Consider the following 15429-nt stretch of genomic DNA (forward strand, 5'->3'; position numbering starts at 1 on the left):
AAACACACAGACACTCTCACACGCTGGACCAACACTGCTGAAACGATTAAGTCTCAGTTATCCAACATTACGATCAATAAATAATCAGAATGCAGATCGTTTGAAACATAACCACAATTTTTTTTTAGGTTTCGTATAATGTTATGATCTTCTGGGAAGCAAGCTGATATGGCTGATTAGGGTTGCATTACTGAGTAGTAAGGGATTCCAGCTGAGCCACGGGGAATGGGCTCTGAAGGTGGCTCGGGCCTAGGAATACGGGGGAATGAACTTCGGAATAAAACGTGGGTATGGATCGTTCATAAAATGGACGTGGTCTACCCAGATCATGGAGAGCTGAGAGGACATTCTCAAGTCCAAAGGCTGCTGAGAAAAGCTAACCTACCGAGAACTGGGGCATTTCTACTAGAAGACCTTACTCTTGGAATTACTGTCCTTCCCTTGTCCTGCATGCAAATTCCTGGCATGTCCCCCTCGAGCCCGAGCTGTGCGGTAAAGGAAAACTGCGTAAGTATGGTATTTGTCTCTTTCAGGGTGTGAGACACACACAGTCAGAGGCCCTGAGCCTGAGCTAGCAGCCGGCGCTGGGCGTGCCCCCTGCTTCCTGGAACGCACACCCTCACCTCGAGTGTGGCTGGGACCAGTGATGGGCTTCGAACCACCTGAACGTGGCATCGGTGAGAACGTCACTTCTGGTTCCACCACCTAAGACTGAACGGCTGTCTTGCTGAGAGACCCTCTCGTGCTGGCTTTGGAGGGACAAGCTGCCGTGTGGGAGCTGGCTGGCGGAGAGGGCTCCGGGACAAGCCACACCCCGCAGGAAGCGGAGGCCCTCGACCTTCCGGAACCAAATGCCAACAACCTCGTGACCTCCCCCGCATGAGCCTTCAGATGAGGACCCAGTCCTGGCTGACACCTCACTGGAACCTTCCATGGGGTCCCGTTCAGCCTGGCCTACACTCCTCAGCTCAGAAACACAAGTGTAAACGTGTGCTGGTTTCAACGGACGAGCAGGCAGCAATACTGCAACACGGTGATGGGAAACTGATACGCACATAAACCACGCTTTCAAAACTGAAGGTGCCCCTTTGGCTTGCTTTGCACGTCTAATCTCCAAGAGAGGGCAATCGTTTTTCTCCGGTTTTCTATCCACAGAGGAGAAAGATCCTTTTTGTCTGGGCTAGGACCCCACAGGAGCAGGGTCAACATTCTTCTTCTTCTGGTGACCCCGACTCCCCTTGGACTCTGCCCATAAAGTCGCTCTAATCTGGAAATTCATTTCCTGAACTAGCCCTCAAGTCCCAAGCATGTTTCCAATTCCACCGGTTTCCACCTCCTTCATCAAAGATCCCTAGCGTACCTGCGTTACTTGGAGCCCACATCTGCATTTCTTGGTTTCAGAGTTTCCTCCAAATAAATACGCCATTTACATAAACACATCAGAGCCACAGGTGCTCTTTGTTTACTCCGGGCCAGCCCGGCTCGTGCGGCCCCAAGGCAAACACGGCGTGGGGGAGGGCGGCGGGGTTTCTTGGACAGCAGTGGACACGAGTGTATTTCTGAAACAGTTTTCCATTCATATAACGAGACCTTTCCTGACTGAAAACAAACTGCTTGGACTCTGGTCTTATTTGTGCTGATCTCATATAAAGGTGAGTTTGTACCCTCGGAGTCTGTTGCCACGACCGAAAAAAAGGAGTCCCAGTGCACTGCAGGTACTCCATAAGCATTTCTGAATGACGCACTTTCTCTTTCCACACACACACACACACACACACACGGGCATGCACGCACTGTATCAGACCTCAGCTGCTGCGTGAATCAATTATTCACACAGATACAAAGGACTAAAACATGACTACTGAAGGGAGGGAGAAAGGTCGAGAGTGAGAACGAGAGGGAGGGAGAGAAGGAAGAACCCAGGTCTCCGCGCAGACACTCAGTGGAAAGATGAACGTCCCACTCAGCTTTAACTTAGAATACTTGGCTTTGAGAAGCTGCCGCTGAAGGCAAGCCTCAGAGCCCGCTACGATCTTATATTTACGTGTATCCATTACTTGTTTTCCATCTCAATCAGAGTGCGTATTTATACCGAGTAAGCTAATGAGGTATTTATACTTTATGTTTGCCTTGGACTTTAAATGAGTCCAAAACATTAAAAAAAGAAAATGTGTGTTTCCAGTGAGGTCAAGCTACTCAGAAGTTAACTGAAAAGCGGTCTTAACGCTAAAGCTAGGAACTTGGGGAAAATCGTATGTGGAACATGAGAGGGAGAGAGAAAGGGGGCTCCTTCTGGGTCCACAAGACCCTTCCTCTCAGTGACCGACCTGCTGCCCCCTGGTTCCGGATCCTCCAGCCCGTGCTGCCCAGAGATGGCCGTGCCAACGCTGCTCTTTCTCCGGCTGACGTGACGTCACGTCCCGCCAGCAGACGTAATTGCAGCGTCACTGCAGAGGGAAGGGCGTCTCGACCCCTGCGCGGTTTCCTCTCCTTGCTTCTGCCACACTTGATCTCCAACGAGCTTCAGCCAGTGATGCTCACCCACCAGTGAGTTTCAGGGACACCCTGCGTGTCCCAGTGGGTGCCACCAGCACCCTCGCTGGCTTTCCCCTCAGGTCTCAAAGGTACCCCAGTGAATGACTCCCCAGAAAGTTCGCCTGCACCCCAATGGCAGCTGTCCAGCAAGCAGCTTCCTGAGAGGCTCTGGTTACCACCCCACTGCATGGTGGCATTACCGGCAGCCCAGCCCGTGGGACCTCAGCTAAGGTCCCTGCCATCCGGGATGCCACGGCCCGCTGTCTCCATCAGGATCCACCCACAGCCCCAGCTGGGAGCATCTTCTGCATTTGTTCCTTCCTATGACACTCCTTCCTCATCTCTGAAAGCAACGGTTGCTCCCTTTACCCACCGTCCAATGCACTAGGGTCCTCCTTACCCCTTCGTAGTTCATCCTCTGCCCCTAGTTAATGGTTATTTAGATTGAGCTTCCCCTGTTCCAATGACTGTGTCCCGACTGGGCCCGACTGACCCAGACTGAAACTGGAAGTGGCACTGGGAGACATTCCCAAAGACAGAACGTGGGCGCCAGTGGATTCTGTCTTTGGGCCTGTCAGCGTTGGAACGCTGTCCATGGGAAATGGATGATAGGGATTTCTGGCACACAGTGGGGCTACAACCGACCAGCTGTCATCTCTGGCCGATCGTGAGGAAGAGCCAATGGGGACCGCCGAGCACATCACAGCAGCAAAGGAGAAGGCGGCAGCCCGAGCCCACAAAGAGAAGCCCCTTCCTCCTGCCGCGTCTCTCCAGAACCCTCCACCGACAAAGCTTACTGACACCGCGCCCGCCGGCAGAGAATCAGTCCCGCTCCAGTGTGACAGAGGAGGGCGGCCAGAGCGGGTGTGGGATCGAACAGCGCGCCCTGACAGTCAAGCGCACACCTGGGGAAGGGAGGACGGTGAGACGCAGCAGGGGAGAGGCATGGGAACTGGCAGGGCTGTGCTCCCACGCAGTGTGAGAACGCGCCCCACGCTCCCCCTGCCCGTGCGCAGTTCATCTCGCGCAGATACGATGAGGTCACTTCTCCCTGCGTCCCCCTGAAATACCACCAACACACAACGACGAGGAAACTCTTATCAAGACCGAAAACCGAGACCGACGACTGGAACCTGTGAGGATTTATTTCCTCCTGATTTCAGAACGCGTGGGAGCTGAACCGAGAAACATCACTGGAAGCCAAACTACTCATTTTTTTTTCTGGAAAAAAAAAAGGCAAACGCAGAATGGAGCCATGCTCAGGGAAGAGCGGGAAACAGAGTGTTCTTTCTTCATTCTCTGGCCCCTGTAAGGACCGCAAAACTGGGCACTGCCGTTCAAGGGTCACAGCCCTGTCCCCGTCCCTCGGTCCTGGCCAGTGCCACCCTTCCTTTACTACTTCACGACTTCACATCAAGTTTGGAGGGGGGTGCAGGGAGGACTGGCAAATGCCATTGGGTCCTGAGGGAGAGGTGTCCCAAGGGTGCCAACACTCTAGGGCGTCCTTTCCACCAGAGGCTTGGGGCCGTGAGATACACTTTCGGAACAGAAGCGCGTGGCAGTTTTTCACAGAGAATCCCACTGCCTTTGCAAGCAGCGCGATGGTGAAGCACTGTGCCCCGGGCTCACTGGCAGTCCAGACGGAGGAAGGTTAATGGGCAAATATTTGTCAACCACACACAAGCAAAAGGAAAGCAGGGGTGGACATTTTAATCCCGAGCAAAGTAGAACACAAAGACAAAAGCATGCAAAGGGGCAAAAGGGTTGGCAAGAGGTATAACCCTAATAAAGATAAAAAAAAAGCCACAGAGAGTTAAACACCTAATTATTTAACATCAAAACTTAAAAAGCCGGAGCTGTTTGCACCGCAAAGGAAAAGTGGAATAAGAAGGCAACACTGCATTCTCCACCTTTTCTAAGCAGGCAGAAAGGACAATCGACAGGAGGAAAAGTGCAAATGGTGACGGGATGAGTCCTGACGGGTTTGGACCGCAGTTAGGAGCCCGTGCCCTGGGAAAGGAGACCGTGTTCTTCCCAAATTCGGCACCGAGGACGTGATGGACAAGATGTTAGGTTGGAGGAGTTACAATCAGTATTCCCGTGGGCTCATGTGACTGGAGGAACAGAATGCTGGTGTAGGAGAAGCCGCATACCCACCAGGGAATTAGAGAATTTTTCTAGACTCGATCTTGTGAATTTCCAAAGTAGATAATAAGAGTTCTGATGATCTGCAAGCAAATCCACTCACAGGCAAATTAACCTATTAGTTCCTGGGTTATATCTCGAACACACCACACTCAAAACCCCACAGCGCTAATCAAAATTACAAAAAAAGTTCCCACTTTTCAAAGTCAACAGTGCAGCCCCGGACAGGCTGGGGGGCTCCCTGACGCCCCGACCCACGGGGGCTGTGGCACACTGGGCAGGGCCTTCCCCTGAAGCAGCCAGAGCTGGGAACAGCGGGAAAGGAAGACCGCACTGAGCTCTTCTTGAGCCCCGGTGGCCCAAACGTGGAATACTGAGCTTGGTTTTCAAGACTCAGGGGTTCGTGATCAGGGCACTCAGCCCAAAGGGTCATAAACCAAGGTAGCCATCACAGCAGAATGGGAAAAGAGAGGAAGAGGGGGATCAGAGCCAGAGGGCCCAAGCCAAGCACGGTGCGCATCGCTGCAGAGGCACACATAGGCCCCCTGGCTCCCCGCTGAGGCCCCGCGGGCCAGCCGGGCTGGGGTAACGATGCGGTGTGGTGGGCCAGGCAGGCCACGGGCCGCCGCTGGCTCGGTGCGAAGCGGATAACACGTCTTCTGCTGCCAGGCTTCTGTCAACTCTCCCTTGCCCGCGCAGTATTAATGGAATTCGGGTCATAAGGGGTGAGGAGGAGGCAGTCAGGAATCCCTCTCCCTATGCCCAGAATTTGAGGGTTTCGTATGATGGCCCAGCTACATCTACGACTGGGATTGATACAAAGGTGCAAAAAAGCTTCTTCTATTCTTTGGGAGACCCGGAGAGATTCAGATTTTTTTTTCAGTCTGTTCACAAAGCACATATATGGGATCTATTAGGTTCCCTGTGTACCAACATTTACGATATTGCACTGATTTGCTGGCGGAGAAGGAAAAGCCGATTTGCATGGTTCTTGTCAGTCACATGTGGTTTGGAATTGCTTATGCATTCCAGATACACTCTGTGTAAACTAGCGAGTCGTATCCTATTTCTGCTGGTTTGCATGCATGCATATGAAACTCGTTTTCCCCACAGTGCCAAGTGAAAATAGGAGCAGAACTCGCAGCAGTGATCACAGCTAATCAACCTCTTGGTTACAAACGTCATGGCCGTGATGGGGAGCACTCCTGTCCCTCAGGTCTGTAGAGGCTGCGACCTCTCCTCTTCTAGTTTGCCTGTTCAGTTCTGTTCCATGGAGCATCGAGAGCTGAAGTCTGTACCTGTCAATCAACACACAATTTCTGATCCCTACTATGTGCCAGGCCCTCTGCTCGGTACTGAAAAACACTGAGCAGCAGAATCCCTGCTTCACGGAGTTCAGGGTTTAGTGGGAATGAACCGCCAGTACGTTAAGAGTTACCGCCTGGTGTGATAGCCACTCTTCTAGAGTGTGGGTGGGGTGCAAGACCCTGCGGACCCAGGGAGGGGGCTTGCCAAAACCCCACAGAAGAAGGTGAATCCTGATGGTGAAGTGTGTGTTGAAGTGAAGAGGGACTGGAAGGCGTTCAAGAAAGTAGGAACACTCTGTGCAAAGACACGCAGCTCATCAAGAACACATGTTGCAGGGACCCGAAAGAAATTCTGCATGGCTTGCGGCCAGAGGTGGAGCCAGCGGAGAAAATAATGTGAAAACACATGAGAGAGAGGCCATAATCCTAGTAAACAATGTTATTTTAGTAGTCTGCATTCTGGTGTTAATATTCGAAGATGTTTGCTCACCAAGACGACGCAGGAGTGGCAGGCGGACGGGCTCACGTTCCCGTGTGCATCACCCTGCCCCTCGCTGTTTCTCCCTCCCTGGCACTTACACCAGCACCTGGCACCGAGGTAGCCCCGAGTGAATGAGCTTCTCCTGCTATTGCTGCGTGGAGTGGATGGTCTCCACAATGGGCCCTAGCGATCCAGGCCCTGGGCCAGACCCCTCCCCTGAGTATGCGCTGGACTTATGGACACATGTCTAAAGAATAGACTGTACCAGAGTAATGGGTAGTCGTTTCCAACAGTGTGTTATAAAAAGACTGTGGCTTCCCTTTTGGGACGTCTCTCATGTCCTCAAACGCTCTGGCTGTCTTGGTCTCTTGGATCATTAGCTGCCATGTCATAAGAACACTCCGGCGGCTTATGGAGAAGCCCACGCGGCGAGGAGCTGAGCCACGCCCACGTGAGCATGTCCACTGTCAGCACCTATGTGAGTGAGCTTGGATGCCGAGCTCCTGGAGCCTGCCAGCAGCCACATGAGGGAGCTTGGAAGTGAATCCTCCGGCTCCACTCAAGCCGTGGGGTTACCGCAGCCTTGGCCCGCGGCTGGATGGAAACCTCCTAAGGGACGCGATGCCAGGGGCACACAGCTGATCTGCGGCCACTCCTCGCCCACAGAAACTGTGATAAGCCACTAAATTCTGGGGCAGTTTTCTATGCCACGGAAGATAACTAAGATACTACCCGAGCACTGTCTCCTCCTATTCCCTAATCAAGGCTGGGGTTCTGGGGTGCGGGGGTGTCAGAGCTTCCCCTGGATGATGGGGCCCTGCCTGGGAACTCGGCTTTTGTGACCAGGATCCCAATTGCCTGACACCTCACTCCTTGATGGACCAAACCCTGCTGCCTGTGTCCCATGCAACTGGTCCGACCATGCATAGATTGAGTCTGGGCCAACCACGGCACAGATTCCCGGGTTTGGTGTGCCCCTCCCCACCAATCAGGGCTGACCCTGGGTCCCCCAGCACTGTGGGCTGCAGTCCCTCCACGTGCTGCGGCAGAAGCCCAGGAAACCGTATCTAGGCGATCACTATCACGTGTCCACAGAGAAACACAGGTGGCTAATGTACTCTTGCTCTCCGTACATAACTCTGATTGATTATATGGTGCACCTTAGAAACTAATGATTAAACTTCCTATATACACTGCCCAGGTGGGAGTAAGTGGGAAGACACAGATGGCTCAGGGAACACTGGGTTTTGGGCAGCACATTTTTGGTAGTTTATACAAAAAGGTTAATTTAAAGGCAGTGGTTTTATGTGTAAAGAAAGTTTTCAGACCTTGTAGAGATGTTAAATATTTACATAAAATATTATGTTCAGCTGAGGAATGAAAAACAAAATATAAAACCCAGTGTGCCACCTACCAGTGGTTCTTTGCTTCCTTCTTCTGTCTTTCAGTAGCTGTCAGCCCTGTTTTTCAGTTAGCAGCTAAGTCCTGCTGCACCCGCCACGCCGCGTGTGGGGAGGGTAGCTGTCCGTCACCACCGCGAGAAAAGTAAAGAACAGAAGGAAGGAAGGAAGGGGGCTTTGTACCTCTGTCCCTGGTGATTCCGCCCCTCGCGCTCTGGGACGCAGTGGCTGGGAACCGCAGGACCGGTGTGGGAGGCCGTCCGCAGCGCCACCGCCGAGATGCCCACCCACGGGGAGGAGAAGCGGAGCAGCGCGGAGGCGGTGGGGCGCGGGAGGACGTCCGGGCGCCGGCTCACGTTCACCACCAGCGGGTTGCGCTGGCAGGCCAGCACGTGGGTCCCTGAAGAGAAAGAAGCCCGTGAATCGCACTTCAAACCATTCACACCGCACAGCGATTCTCAATCAGTGGGCCCCCGAATTTTTAAAACACGCAATATCTGACAATTCAGTCAGGGGCACTGACCTCTTTTCCCTTAAATTGTCCAAAAAAAAAAAAATCACAACAGCCAACATAACAATAGCTATCTAGTGGAAATGAATCAAAAATAGCTGTCTGGTGGGAATGAGTCAAAATGATACCTATTTTTTGTCAGAGCAGCAAAAAATGTATGTTTGGGTGGGTGGCAGAATTTTAGCAATCAGCTCCCAGGTGCCGTGAGGTGGAAAGGGGTGAGAAACGCTGGTGTAGCACTATTTCTGCACATCCGGCACGCATCTGCCCTCTCCGTGCCACTGGCTGCCCCACCCCCCCACCCCCGGTGGCCCTGCGGGGACAGCGGCCAGACTCACCGAGAGAGTGGTTGTGTCCACTGACATCGGTCAGCTGAAGGGTCACCGAAGGCTGCTGACGGTCGCCAGGCACCAGGCCATCAGAAGCCAAGAAAATAAAAATCGCCGTGGCCACTCCGGGTCTCTCGAAACACACCTAGGCATAAGGACACACGTGTGTGTGAGCCGTCCTCCCCGCTGGGCTGTCGAGACACACAAAATAAGGGCTCCCTCCCCCAACGGACCGGGCACAGGAAGATGCCCAAGGTCACACCAAAAATTCAAGAGAATCAGGTGGAAGGAAGATAATTTTCAGCTACTCGGCTTCCCATCTTTTCCTGAGACGTTTCACCTCAACCGTTCCTTTTTTGTTTCAACCGATCTTTCTTTCAATGTCTCGAAAGACCACTCAAAGAGACCATTGCTGGGGACGATGACGTGCCACGTCGCCAGCCAGCACCTTCTGACCGCCGAAGCACGAGGCAGACGAGCCAGTCACCTGGCTGGCCTTCTGCTCTGACCTGGCCCCGCTGGCTGTTCGTCCCCACCGCCCCCCTCAATCCCACGGACACGTCCATCAGAACCTCTCAGGCAGCCCGTGGGCTGTGACGCAGGCGAGAGGTGAGTGCGGAATCTGCTGTCTCTGAGACTGGAAGCCGCCGCGCTGTGTGTTCTCACGCGGGTCTCCTGGCGCCCCGCGCACACATGCCCTGTGCATGGCCTGAAGCCAAGCCAACCCCAAGACACAAACCGGTGGGTTATTTGTAAGGAGTATTCCTGGATGGTCAGGCTGCTTAAGGGTACAGTGGCCCTGCAGACCATGGGAGTCTTGTCCCTGGAAGCCTCCACTGGAAGAGAAAACGTCCTGGAGGGAGATTGGGGATGACCTGGAGAGTGTGCTTCCCGCACCGAAGACCTCTGAGGTGCTGCTCACTCTGGTTTCGTTTCCCTGCAGCTCCACATTACTCTTCTATTTTCAGATTTACATGGCAGACTTTTTTATTTCTATATGGGACTCTGATTATTTACCCTTTGGACTGTATACATACTCAAGACATTTGTTTACTGATCACAGAGTATTTTTAGTCTACAAAGTGGCCATTAAGTGCTCTTTTTAAATTAAATATGTTGGGGTGACACTGGGTCCTAGAGCCATATAGGTGTCCGGTGTCCATTTCTGATACACGATCTGTGTGTGGCATCGCTGCCCACCACCCCAAGTTGTACCTCCTTCTGTCACCACATGATCGACCCCTTAACCCTGGTAACCACCATATATAGCAAAAAATAAAAGCGGGGGGGCACATTCTAGGCAATTGTAAATGTGTTTGAATCTCTTTTCCCTTTTTTTAATTGAATTTATTGGGGTGACAATGGTTAATAAGATCATGAAGATTTCAGGGGTATAATTCTATAACACATCATCTGTATATTGTATTGCATATTCAATATTACTCTTAAATTCCATTGAGAAGAAATTTCGACCTTCCCTGGTGTTCCACGGGACTCACATGACTCGAACCCTTGTACATTTCTCCAGCTCTTTACCAGGTCCTGAGGGTGGGGAAGCCCCAAGAAATGTGTTTTTGGGGCAAAAGAAGGCGCCACATCAAATGGCAGCAACCTCCTCTGAGATCAGGGGCCAGAGAGTAAAACATGTTTTCCATTTTAACGGGAATTCTTCCTTGTCCACAGACTGCATTTTCCCGAGTCTCGGTGGCGTGTTTATAGCGCTCGTTTGCACTGCTGGCTTAATTAGGGGGGGTTTACGATTTGCGGTGGTCGACGTAGCACAAGTCTCCCTTCTTCTCCTCCTCCTTTGAGGGAAAGACCAGCCACGCTCTCTTTTTACTGTGTCTTTTCCCCCCTTTTTTCATTTCCCCTCTTTGAAGTCATAAATATTCCTTTATAACTTAAGAAATATCCAGACCCATAGGTTATGGCTTGCAATGCGAGGTCCTCTGTCCCTGGCCGGCGGAAGGCTGGACATGAAACACACCGTCAAGGCAACCGACGGCCTCCCTCGAAGCCCTCGACTCCGGCGGCAAAGGCCATCAAAGGGCCCCGGGGACTCCCACAGGCCCCCCCTCCACACACCACAAAAGAGACCTGAGAGCTGGAAGAAAGTTCTGGGTCATTTCCTGAGCCAGGAAGAGCCAGGACGAGCCAGACGCTAAACAAGTACCTGGTGGCTTCACCCCAACAGGCCTCAGACTTGAAGAGTTGGGGGGGCGGGCACTTCAAGGGGGAACAGGAGGGCTCGGTCTCCCCACCCTCTGTCCATGGCCCCACCGACCCCACCCACGAGAAATTAATTAGCGGGGTGTGGGTTCCTCTGTCCTGAGGGCCTGTGTCCAAAGCCTCCAGCACATTTTGCACCTCCCAGAACTGCGTCTCCTTGCTCTAAGGGTCTTTGAACACCAATGCCCTGAAACGCTCAGCTGGCGCCCAGTGGCAGTGTCTCTGGGCCTGGATTTGTGGGCTGCGGCTGCACCAGGGTTTCCAGGCCCTGGCTCAAGTGGAAAAACCGCAGGTGAGACTCACCAAGGGGATGGAGGTAGAGGAAGCCCGGGACACGCAAAGCAGAGAGAGACAAGGATCTGAGAAAGGGACGAGATGCCCACTCTTGGGCATTCCTCCTCAGAGCGACACCGGACAGGTGACAAATTCCACTCTCATCCAAATGCCAAACAGGCCCCCCAACAGCCACTCGACAAGGGAAGCACCAACTCTCTGGCACAGCTGTTGGAGCCTCAAAGTCAGAGGTCAGCCTGACTCTGCACACATGCGCACGAGCGATCTGGAAGTGTGGGACAGAGCGAGGACGTTCACCAGTCTGGGGGGCGGGCTGGCCAGGCAGCGCCCAGGTTTCGCTCCTGGCTCCCTCCTGACCCAGGGGGTGAGTATGAGTCCTCTATCCCGTCCCCGCTCGGAGCCTAGGATTCCTCCCCCGCACATCTGAGAAACGGACACGTGGCCAACTCCTGGAGCTCCCGGAGGATCCGATGAAATCATCTGAAGTCACGCAGGACAGTGCCTGTCGTGTACGTGGGACTCAATGTTCAATAGTTCTTATTTCCCCAAAAATACTTTTCATTCTGGTCACGCTTCAGGGAGACAAGGGAAAAAGTAAAAATTTTTCATGAAACATACATATGTGTATTTGGGGATCTAGAGAACTGGGATTTTCTAAGCTGTATAGACTAAAATATTTCTTATACACTGTTTATACTATTTTAAATGGGTGCTTACAGAAATATGAGTTGGTATCTGGGTTTTACTTCCATAGAAACTGGTGGTATTTGAGGCTCTGGGTTTGGAATGTATCCTACTTTATAAGTGGAATCTATAAGAAACACATATGTATATATGTATACATTATTTTATACACACACACACACACACACACACACACACAACTCTTATTAGACCTTCCAGGAAATCCATTTCAAAACACGATTATTAAAAACCTGCTTTTGTTGTACATATAAACTTCTAGAATTTACAGTATAAATTAGAATACTAAATATGCATTCCTTATTCCAGCAAAGATACTATTTTTAAAAGTTGCTCTTTCCACAGCCAAGTCACAGCTACTTTAACACATGTTGCAGTCCTATTTTTACTGCACATGCAATAAATAATGAATGCTATGTTCCTAGACATGAAAGACAGGCCGTGCCTGAAGCACCACATTTGGCCTCAGGAAGCTCTTATTAATTCTAGCCCCTGCCACCCCCTGTGCCATTAGAAGCGTGACACCCTTGAGTCACCACACCATGTGCATTATGGGAACAGCTAGCCCCACCCCCAGGAGCGAGCACCCCCAGTGCACCCCCCGGGTGGCCGCTCAGACCTGCCCCCGAAGAAAAACCCAAGATGCCGCGAGGCCTGGAGGACGGCGGCTCCGGCTCCAAGGCTGCAGGACTTGTGTTCCCGAGGACACACTGCATGTGTGTTGCACGTGGGTGACACACACTGACTGTGAGCACAGCTCTGAGGAAGGAGAAAGACTGCAGCCAGGCATCCAAGCGGTGGGGGGGGGGGTCTTTTAGAAAAATGAGTGATTCTCAGGACTCAAGATAAAGGGGCTGCCAGTGAATGAGCTCCGTGAATCCGTCACAAAATACTTTGGAGCAGAGAAAACACATACTGGATGGATGGACAGATAAACAGGGAGACAGACAGACAGACAGTGACAGACAAAAGTAGAAAACCAATCTCACACTCTCAGTGGCTTTTTTGTCTAAAGCCTGCACGTCACCTGCCAGACCTCACTTCCAGCCGCTGGAGAGGGGGAGGTGGGAAGAACGCTACCCCGGTGCGGAAGGGTTCGGGCTTGAGGAGCCCTCCTGCCGTGTGCCTGCTGGGTACAGACACCCTGACTGTGCCCCCGGGCCAGGCATCCCAGCTCCCGGGTCACCCTCTGTGGCAGTCCCTGGAGAGCAGACCCGGAGACTGTACCTCAAACTGGAGAAGAATCCTCTCTGAGGTTTTAAGATGTGTTTGGTTGGTTACTGGGTTGTTATGTGTCCTGTGCCCTCCCATCTTCACTCACCTGCGGCACCTCCTGATCCCAGAGAGGAAGGGCAGGCTCCTGAGTGGGAGAGGGTGGGCGGACACTCCATCTGGTGGTGTCACCCCTGACGGTCTGCTGAGCGGACCCCGGGCTGCACCAGGGCCCCCAACAAGCTCACTGGGTCTCTGCTCCTGTTAGAGGTTTTTGCTCTGTCATATCCCCGGGATACAGAGGTTACAGTGTGGAAGTGGAAAAAGCAGGATTCTGACAGCTTAAGTGATGTCCTCTGGCTCACAGGTGGCAAACACAGGGCCTGCGGGCCGAATCCGGCCCTCCACCTTGTTTTATCCGGCCCAGCACCTTGTTTCTGCTCAGTGGCAGTGCTGCGCTCTCACTTAACAGCTAAGGGGGAGTTACACTTATAAGCCCTAAAATTACATTCGGCCCTTTGAAGGCAACCATGAGGCTGAGAACGAGAGAAAGCATTACGGCATGCGAGATGAAGAAGGGGCCCTTGGGAGCAAGAACGCATACGCAAGGGGATGAAGGCGTTCGCTGCAGAGCCTGGCTGGAGAAAGACGCTCTCTCAATTATTCATGAGACGCAGAGTCTGCTCGGATGTCACATCTAGGCCTGCGACAGCTTCCAGGTAAAATCAATACAAAGTCAGATGAGCGATAATCAGATAGGGAAGCGGAGAGCAGAGCTTTACCCTCCGGGGATAAACGGCTTGGCCCTGGGAGATGCTCTTCCTCTCTCAGTGCGCCAGGCTGGTGGATGGAAATGAAAATCGTACATACATAGTGGTCTTTGCTTTCTCAGAGTCCCCGGGGAATGCAAAACCCACGTGGGTTCATTTCCCAAACAGAAGACTTTCCTTCGATAGGCAAGCACTTTCTAGAAATTGTAATCATGCGTACAGAAATCATTCCAACTTCTATCAGAAATGCTGCCCTCTTAAACACAGAGTCCTCTAGCGAGTCGACCTGCACTTCCACCAGCTCTCAGGTGATGCGGACGCTCCTGGATGCCCATGAGACTGTGAGCAGTGAGGCTCTGAAGGCATTAATGGATATAATTATCCATATCCTTAGCGTCTCATAGCCTAAGACTACTCCTCTAATTAATAATATTTGTTTCTCTCCAGCCATCAGAGAGATGCAAATTAAAACCACAATGAAACACCACTTCACACTGGTCAGAACGGCCATCATTAACAAATCAACAAACAGCAAGTGCTGGCAAGGGTGTGGGGGAAAGGGGGCCCCGGTGCACCATTGGCGGGAATGCAGACTGGTGCAGCCACTGTGGAAAACAGTACTGAATTTCCTCAAAAAACTAAAAATGTAAGTGCTTTTGACCCAGCAATTCTACAGCTGGGATTATACCCTAAGAACCCTGAAACACCAATCCAGAAGAACCTATACACCCCAATGTTCATAGCAGCACAATTTACAATAGCCAAGTGCTGGAAGCAACCTAAGTGCCCATCAACAAATGAGGGGATAAAAAAACTACAGTACATTTACACAATGGAAGTCTATGCAGCAGAAAGAAAGAAGGAGCTCCTACCCTTTGTGATAGCATGGATGGCACTGGAGAGCATTATGCTAAGTGAAATAAGCCAGGCAGTGAAAGACAAACACCATATGATCTCACCTGTAAGTAGAACCTAATGAACAAAGCAAACAAGCAAGCAAAATATCACCAGAGACACTGAAATAAAGAACAAACTGACAGTAACCACAGGGGGAGGTTAATGGGGGGGAAGAAGGGAAAGGGTCATCAAGGAACAACTATAAAGGACCCACGGACAAAGCCAAAGCAGGGAAGGATTGAGGGCAGAATGGGGGAATGTGGTGGCGGGAAAATGGAGACAACTGTACTTGCACAACAATAAAGAAATAATATTTGTTTATCTCAATTTTTAAAAATGCCCTATCAAGCTTAAAATAAAATGCACACCTGGAAGGAACTGTCCAGTCCAAACACCTCATTCTAAAGCTAAGGAAACTGGTACCCAAGAAGGTCGTGTGATTACTAAAAGGTCACCTGACTGGTCAGTGATAAAAACAGGGTTTAAAACACTGCTCCTCTGAGTACATGTTTCCTCCCAGCTTCTAAATTCCCCACTAACTTGTTACTCCTTTTCTACAGCAGACTGAACATTCCGATGACGAGTATGACTAGAGTTCTATGCAAAAGTAAGTAAGG

At 51.7% G+C, this 15429-nt stretch overlaps 1 protein-coding gene across 1 annotated transcript in view; it reads right to left on the reverse strand.

Moving 5' to 3' along the window:
• Nucleotides 1–15429, reverse strand: part of PAPPA2 (pappalysin 2) — a 183004-nt gene that overhangs the window by 69436 nt on the left and 98139 nt on the right. Inside the window, 2 exon segments of the mRNA XM_028530897.2 lie at nt 8052–8268; nt 8718–8853. Coding sequence (XP_028386698.1) covers nt 8052–8268; nt 8718–8853 — 353 coding nt within the window.

The sequence above is a fragment of the Phyllostomus discolor genome, chromosome 14 (assembly GCF_004126475.2).
Source record: "Phyllostomus discolor isolate MPI-MPIP mPhyDis1 chromosome 14, mPhyDis1.pri.v3, whole genome shotgun sequence".
Classification (NCBI taxonomy): domain Eukaryota; kingdom Metazoa; phylum Chordata; class Mammalia; order Chiroptera; family Phyllostomidae; genus Phyllostomus; species Phyllostomus discolor.